The 8,808-nt window shown below is 35.5% G+C and overlaps 1 protein-coding gene across 2 annotated transcripts in view; it reads right to left on the bottom strand.

The window, feature by feature from the left end:
- Positions 1-267: 267 nt before the first annotated feature.
- Positions 268-8,808, bottom strand: part of UBR5 (ubiquitin protein ligase E3 component n-recognin 5) — a 143,428-nt gene continuing 134,887 nt past the window's right edge. The window contains exons 56-59 of one of the 2 annotated variants that reach the window (XM_029222473.1): positions 8,541-8,654; positions 6,985-7,129; positions 5,545-5,630; positions 268-2,521 (exon numbers count right to left, since the gene is read on the bottom strand). In XM_029222473.1, coding sequence (XP_029078306.1) covers positions 2,309-2,521; positions 5,545-5,630; positions 6,985-7,129; positions 8,541-8,654 — 558 coding nt within the window. In that variant the 3' untranslated portion in view covers positions 268-2,308. The remainder of the gene's footprint in view (positions 2,522-5,544; positions 5,631-6,984; positions 7,130-8,540; positions 8,655-8,808) is intronic. The other variant, XM_029222475.1, reaches the window with a different exon arrangement.

Here is an 8,808-nt window from a genome sequence, read left to right as displayed (position 1 = left end):
AACACACAAAAATAATATATTTAGGAGAGAAATCGTATCTTCAGGGGCAAGTACTAAATAGTGAAATTATGCTATTTAAAAATCCTCTCAAGTATGCCCCAGGAAGCCATTTATACTGGGTAGTCTTGATATTCAGATAATTCAGGGGAAAGAAATAAAAGTAGCAAAACTTTGAAAACCTTCAGTAAAGTTCATTCTTGGTCTTCTATTCCTAAATTTGTTTTCAAGTCCATTAGATTTAATCACTAAACAAGACCAAAAGAGAACTTTATTTTACATGACTTTATTTTACATTTAGAACCATTTTATGCTTTACTTTAAAAAAAAAAAAAACCTCTGCTTTTAGTATTTCTGAAAGCATTTTAACCAAAATTTTGATTTAGGAAGACTTTAAGACATTGTGCATTATTTTAAATACTTTCATTCTTTCAATAACTATTAAAAATAAGTTCACAATTAGGGTTTCAAATGTCCTAATCATACCTAGTTTGTTTTCATTTTATCAATTCCGTCATGTGCATACAGTTTTTCTCTCTTTCAGACACATCGATGAAAATCAGCTCTTACTCTAATTACTATTTCATTTATTCAGAAATAGCATTTAGACATAAAAACCAATGTCTCATTTTGTAAAGTAACCTTTGGTTAATTTACACATCTCATACATCTTACGTTGTGTATGTTTTAAGTAATATAATGAATTTTACTACTGTCACTTTAGTTTTTAATATTTATTGTGTCAGCAGGGCTGAAAATATCACATGGTTCAGTCTTCTGAAGGAAGTTATATATATATATATATATATGTGTATATAATAAAGCATAGTGCCTTTGAACGTGAAAAACATCCCAAAGGCCAGGAGTCCTATAAAGGAAATGAAAAGTAGGAAAGACTCCAGAGAATTTCTCTCCTCATTTTCAATATGTAAAGTGACTGGTTTAAGTCACTTTACTGAAGACATGGTGAAGAAAACAGTGTTCCTTATTATGCCATTGAATAAAGCTACTAAAACCACAAGAATTCAGAGATAATGGTCCTAAGCTACATAATTAATAGGTCATCAAAAAGAACCTCTCAGTTATCAAATATAAGTGAAGTAACTTCCTATGCCAAGTAAGGCTCACTTTACTTCCCCCATTTGTAAAAAGGAAAAGTGGCCTGGCCAGTGCCATTCAGGATTCTCTGCTAACTGTAAAATGTGGACTGATTTTCTTCTGTTTCTTATAGTCCATGTGTACATTCAGTTCTTTAAATCAAAAATTTTATGCACATAACCGTGTCGGTATATTGTCCTTAGTTTAAAAATGTACAACTACATAAATAAAAACTGTTTCTTCAGTATTACTTGACATTTCTTCTGTAATTTCTTTATTTAAAAAAGTAAATGTAACAAGATACTTAAAAAAGGCTAGATACAAAAGTAGTTAAGCTGCTCACGAACATTTAAAATTTTTCAAAATTTATCTTCAATAATCATGATCTTATAAAACATTTTACAGTTATCAGAAAGTGCCCAGGCTGAGTTTACATAACTGAAATGCCTTAGTACAAATGTCTAGTTAGAACTGAAGTGCAGTACACCTGACTTGACTGCTCATTGAAATAGGGATACAAAGGAAAAAAGTTGATTGTGATAAAGTATTGTGCATTGGCCCCCATCATATGTACAAAAAAGTGCCCTCACTCAAATGAACAAATTACATGCAAAATATTAGTGATATCATTTAATATCCTAGAGCTCAATGCAGTCAAACCTCAATAAAAGTGGTTTTTATAGGTAAAAGTGATTTCATCTCTAAGATCTGAATGTTCAGAACTTTTTTTTTTTTACAAGTTCCATATACATGATACACAATTGCAGCCAACCACAAATTAAACACCATAAAAAAAGTTAAAATGAAAACACAGAACATACTTAATTTTTTATTTTGAAATTCCCTATTCCCTCTATACAAGAACCTTTGCTGAAACACTTTCCACAAAGGCAGCAGTGAATTTTCAGAACATTTTACATTTTTTCCCCTCAGCAAAAAGATAAATCACAGTGTAAATTATGTTGTTCTGCTGTCATCTTTGGCTGGGGTTAGACCCAGAAGTTGCTGACTAGCAAACCATTACAGTGAAATGTTGCTAGTGCTCCTCAGGCCTTTAAGCTACAAACTCAGCAAGGAATGTTTGCATTTAATCTCTTTAAGGTACCACCACAGGGTGTGACAGCATTAACTTTCATAAACTTTTATAGACAAATGGAAAAAAATCTACAAAATAAGCTAGTAATATTACACAGCAGTACACACTTTTTATACTCTACACAAAACCAAAATTCTTGGTCTTAATGGCGAGTAGCAACTTCTGTTTGAGAATCTGTTTAGAGGAATAGAGTGGGACGTAAAGTCGAGAAATGCAAGTATTTGCAGTAGGAAGATGTTGGTCATCTGGTGGTCTTATTGTGATGGAGGGCATAGGCTGAAATCCTTCTTCACTGGCTGGTAATGATGGACTTGATGTCCAAAAGTAAACCTAAACAGGAGTATAATAATTACAAGTTTGGCTTTTAAAAGATTAACATTCAACCCTTAACTCTGGCAATATATACATAGAGCCCCATTCTTGTGTTAAAACCTACGAAGGGGTATTATTTTGAACTGGGTTTTACATTTATTTCTTGTATTAAAAAGGAAAGGTTCAGGGTCAGAAGAGAAAAAAATGTCAGGTATGTAGAAAAGTGACTATGTTTCATTGCCTCAGTTTCTCATCTGTAACATGAGGCTATTGGACTAAATGCTCTCTAAGGGCCTTTCCAGTTGCTAAGTTCCACAGAGTATCCCTTAATGAGAATAAGGTACAAGGTCTCCAAAAAAGGTTCAAGATTCACAGAGGTTATCTAAGTTATTTTGTATTTTATCTACTAGCAAAACAACCCAGGGGCTTCCCCGGTGGCACAGTGGTTGAGAGTCCGCCTGCCGATGCAGGGGACACAGGTTCGTGCCCTGGTCTGGGAAGATCCCACATGCCGCGGAGCGGCTGGGCCCGTGAGCCATGGCCACTGAGCCTGCGCATCCGGAGCCTGTGCTCCGCCACGGGAGAGGCCACAGCAGTGAGAGGCCCACATACCGCAAAAAAAAAAAAAACAAAAACCCAGTATTTTCAGTGGTCCATTGTGATACATAATAATTTTATAATAGTAATTAAGTGTTCGACAGCATCTACTGTACATCAAAATCCATGCAATAAGCCATTTTAACATATCTGGGGTTTTTTTTAGATTTTTTTTTTTTTTGGTGGTGGTGGGGGGGATGTGGACCATTTTTAAAGTCTTTATTGAATTTGTTACAATATTGCTTCTGCTTTATGTTTTGGTTTTTTGGCCCCGAGGTATGTGGGATCTTAGCTCCCCGACCAGGGATCGAATCCGCACCCCGCACACGAAGGCAAAATCTTAACCACTGGACTGCCAGGGAAGTCCCAACATTGAGTTTTAAAATGCATCTAATTTGTGTAATATACCATAAATTACTTTTTCTTTAAATATGATAACCAAAGATATACTTTCCTGAAATATTTTCATTAATACATACCATTCCTCACTGACAGAGTCTCTTAAGGTAAAGCTTTTAAAATCTTGCATTTATAGTGTACAGCTAAACAGGCAAAATATATTCATTATCCCAGAATGACTAGGAAACCTAAACTATTTCCTGAAGCATAGTTTTGTGAGAAATCTCATCTAGAATTCTATAGAAGGAGGCAGGAAAAACAACCTCTGTGTCAGGGTCTCCAAAATCTTCAAAGAACTATAAAAGAGCTGGAAGGTACTGTAGAGGTAAAGCTGGCCCAATCTACTCATTTTACAGGTAAAAAACAAACTTAAAGTGTTTCTCCAAGGATAAATATGATTAACCAGACAGATGGACCTCAGAGAAGTTAGAGGAAGAGAAATAAATACCAGAGGACTTCTCAGAACTTTTACTAGTGACCTGTGACTCTCCAAGAGGGAAATAAACTATGTAGTCTTACCCCACAATCCTGGGACTAATAATTCAAGGGAAAACAGTTTAGGAAACGCTGTTATATTCTGTCCTTGAGACATATAAGGAAAAACCCAACAATATGTGAAGGATAACCTCCCAAAAGGGGAAGGGGAAGAGGAGGAGGTAAAAGACACCTTGGTATAACAGGAGTTTAAAGAGTAAAGCTCACAAATTAAAGCTACTGCTAAGACATTTTGAGGCCCCTACAGAGGGAAATTCTCTCTCATAAAAGACTGAATAGTTAACAGCTTTCTCTTCCAGTAGAAGGCAGAAATGCAGTGAGACTTAACTTGACCGACTGCACTGAGGATGTATTGGTTTTGCTCTGAATCCAAAGATTGACTCAAGAACCCTAATACGTTATCAGGTACTCCTAAAGCCAACAGGGACAGATATGGTATTAGCATTAGTAGGGACTTTCGGGTTGGTCCACAAGATCAGGAAAGTCAAAGTACATGGAATTATATGGAATCAACCTAGGGAGCAACCTAGGAAACTACCATATGGCTAAGCCAAGAACAAAACCCAGCTGACAGCTAGGACTGCTGGACAACCTGTCTTGCTATAGTGGAGAAATACTGGAAGGCTCTTGGGGCCATGTCAAGATGAAGGAATGCTAAAATGCACGACCCCTTCCCCACACACACAAAAAAATAAGTTACTGCCTGAATTACAGGTAAATTGGAAACAGCAAGTTTTGTGCTTTCATGCACAAGTAACTTATTTCTCCCTATCAAATGAAACTGGGGGATATATCTAGAAATTGGATCATTTTTATACATTCCATAAGAGGTCTGGTTTAGAATATTGAGAACTAAGGCTGCATCAACAGGGGAAATGTCACAGGGAACTATGAGGAATATGAATAGAAAGGATCTCGTGAGATTTTCTGGGTAAGGAATGTCCCTCAAATTTCTACAGGAAAGTCTAGACTGCCTTTCAAGGTTAATGGACAGGTTGACTTGGATATACTCAAGGTTGGACATAGGTTCCACAGACTTGACAGACTTTTCAATATAATCAAAGTTTATATCATCTAATTTATGATTCTAAGTTAATAATAAGTAATAAGATTAAAATCAGAGATGTAGTACTCATAATTAAGCTATTCTATTCATAGTATACAGAGCAATTAAGATACTATTCAAAAATTTTGCAAAGATTTGCTGCTAGGCAAAAAGATTAAGGATGTACAAAAGAGGCAAAAAGATTAAGGATGTACAATATAAGCACTATAGGGGAAAAAACATGTCTCAACAATAAGCTGGTATTACCTTCTGGGACTAAGGATGGCATTTTAATAGCTAAGATGTATTTCACTCTGCTTACAGTTTTACTCATACTTCTGTTCTAGAGTAAAGAAACAAAACTGCCTTTTATTTCTGACCTTCAATAATTTTCTTAGCCAAAATTAAAATGACCAACCATTACAAATTGAAAACAAAATGCCGTCATACATAGTATTTAAGGTTTTTACATTTTCTTCTACAAATCTTGTGAAACTTAACTTACAAGATCTTGTCGTTCTGTCATGCTCATCTTCTCTACAATTGACCAGAACCAACGCTTGAACTGCAAGAGCTTCTCAGCATTTTCTCCTACAAATGAATATAAATTCAATAAATATACTATATCAGTTGTAAAGCAATTATACTCCAATAAAGATGTTAAAAATATATACATATATACTATAACAGTTGTATTTTTAGAATATTACTTCTTATAAAAGTAGGTATAAAATTAAAATGGGGGGGCACTAACCCTAACAGAGGAAGTTAGGACCACTTACATAATGTGAAACCTCTAGAGTTCATTAATCAATCCTAATGACCAAGATGACCAAGACAAGAAAAATGAACCACCAGCCTCAAAAATCACATGACTTTAATTCCACCTGTAAGTCATGAGTTTTCTTATGATCTTAAACCAGTGCTTCTCAAAGTTTAATGAGTTCACAAATCCCTTGGATCGAGATCTTTTTAAAATGCAGACTCTCATTCACTAGGTATGGGGGAAGAAAGGGGAAAGGAACCAGAGATTCTGCATTTCTAAAAAGCTTCCAGATGATGCTGATGCTGATGATCTGAGGATCATACTTGGGAGTGTCTTTAGGTATTTTTTTTCCCGCTTCTAGGTTTCTGGTTTGTAAATAAGCCAAGTTCTTATCTCACAAGTATTGAAAATTATATTAATAAGTGGCACAAAAACTACTACACAATGATCTATACGTTGCCAAGCATGAGGGAAAAACAAGAAAATTTATCCAAATTTAACTTACTATAATTTGGCTGACGCTGTTTGCAAAGTATGAAAAATAAAGGGGAAAAAACTGGTATCTTCATGTATGCAATAATCTTGGACTAGAGTTATAGTAGTCCTCTCAGGAATTTCTTGGAGCTTCCAGTGTTTTATTGTGTAGTCACAGCTAAAAAGTCTATTCCTAGAATACGGGACTTGAAAAGGAAGGGCTGCAACAAATCAAGCACTAAAGATGAATGTTACTCTAGGATTATCACTACCTCTTGTTATTCTTTCTAGATTCTCCATGTGTTTGTGTGCTCTGATGTCTTTCTAAGTGTGCTTTGGATCCGGTTCTACAAAGCAAACATCATGTAGTCAAATTCTTTAATTAGAGTTTAAGGAACATGAATAGGGAAAGGCCAACAGAACTGTCACATGGATTATTTTTTCTTAATTATTAATAGTATATAAAAGTCCTTTTCACACAGTTGCTCACCAGGAATTTTTACTTGTATCATACTAAAACCATGCATTTGTTAAAACCTAGAAAAATTAAACAATAAAAGAATTAAGAATGACCTAATGCTATCATAGTTCAAACATATCTTAAAATATAAGCCCCTGTAAATATGTAAGAACCAGAAACTCAGAAAACTGACCAAATTATCTATGTAGTTTATTCCTTAAATAAACATTAAAAAAATTTCATACCTGATTCATCATTGAAAGAGGTGAAACTGATCAGCATTTGCACATTAACTTCACCACAGCCATTTACCAAAAGCCTAAAATCTTCTGCTGTTAAGTCTTCTAATGAATTTTTTGGAAGCACATCCAGCAGACCTTTCCTCATTGCCTAGAGGATTTCAAAAATAACCTGTTTATTACTATCAGTACTTTATTTTCTACATAGCATCATTATTGTTAAAGTCCAACATCTAATTTTAGCAGCCTAAGAATATTAAATAATTCTAAATAATACTAAAAAATTAAGTTCTATATTTTGAGTTTCTTATTAACAGATTCAAAAGAGTGGCAGAGGGAAAAAAGGGCTACAGGTTCAAAAGTGAAGGAGTACTGTTACATATCAGGAGTTAACAAAAATAATTTTTTAAATTATGTTAATAGCAAACAGGCTAGTCATTAAGAATAGCTTCAATCTGTCAAATGTGCTATCCTGTCAACATCCTAGGAAGAGTATGATAATGACAAAAACAAACATCCCTGACACAAACCCAAAATCTAGAAGCTTACTGAGAAATTACCATGTGCCAAGAACTGTTCTAAGCACCTTACATATGTTACTTCATTTAATCCTATCCTCATTTTGCAGAGGAGGGAACCAAGGCACAAAATAGTTAAGTAGTTTGCTAATGTCATACAGCTAGAGGGGGCTGCAGCCATGATTTGAACCCTGACAGTATGATTCCAGAGCCCACACAATTATTCCCAGCACAGGGATCAGAAACACTTCATAAACGTTCTTCAACAGGAGAAAGAGCAGGCCTGATGTTGCTCTTTAGAAGAGCCTGATTGGAGGAATGGTCCTTGGTTTTTAGAATTTTCCTTACATTACTAACTGATGTGGCTATTTTGAATGCCTGGGACAATAAACCCTGCTGTACCAGCTTGCCTAGATTATTTGTGCAAAGAAGGTGATTTATGATGAACATGTGTTTTTCCTCTGGGGGTCTGAACTGCTTACAGGACTGGCCTCCAATAAAAACCCTGGGCACTGTGACTCTTAAGCAGGCTTCCCTAAACACAAACACTGCACATGCATTGCTGTAATTCACTGCTGGAGGAAGACGTATGTTCTTTGTGACAACTCATGCCCCCAGAGAGAGAACTTTGGAGCCTGTATCTGGATTCCTCCAGACTCTGTCTGATGTACTTTTTTCCCCTTGTGAGAGTCCTTTGGCTATAATAAACCATACCAATGAGTACAACTGCCTCCAAGTCCTAGGAGTCCTTCTAGTGAGTCACCAGAGGTATGGGTGGTTGCAGGACCCCCAAAACAGTAGTCATTTCAGTCCCACAAAGCATCCTTAACAAATCTCCTTTCGGATGATTACATGGTTTTTCCAAGTAGTTTTACCCAAAAGAAAGGTCTGGATTCATGTGTAATTTACATTTTATGTAAATTCATTTTGGTTTAAAATTTTTGACCTTTTATAAGCAAGCTGAATACACTGTGAGCTAGTTTAAAACACAGAAGACACACATAGCCTCATCAGATCAAGTAACATTTTCCAGAAAACACTTACATGTAATGGCTGTTCTGCAACTACCAACATTCTGTGTTCAGCATACTTCCGCACATACTCATACACGTTCTGAGGAGTGACTGGTATATTTACACCATTAGGAATAAGTTCCACCTGTGAAAAATTTAGCAGTGCCGTTTAAAAGCAATTTTGTCAAAGCAGTAATAAGTTAACAGTTCATAAAACAATTTCCTAAAAATTTTAAATCTAAAGACAATTCTGTATCTGACAAGTATCTAAGGGATGCATACATTCTAGGCCTAAGTAA

This window comes from Monodon monoceros, unplaced genomic scaffold, assembly GCF_005190385.1.
Source record: "Monodon monoceros isolate NGI ecotype Baffin Bay Population unplaced genomic scaffold, NGI_Narwhal_1 Super_Scaffold_14, whole genome shotgun sequence".
Classification (NCBI taxonomy): Eukaryota; Metazoa; Chordata; class Mammalia; order Artiodactyla; family Monodontidae; genus Monodon; species Monodon monoceros.
This window is presented reverse-complemented; position numbering and strand designations above follow the sequence as displayed.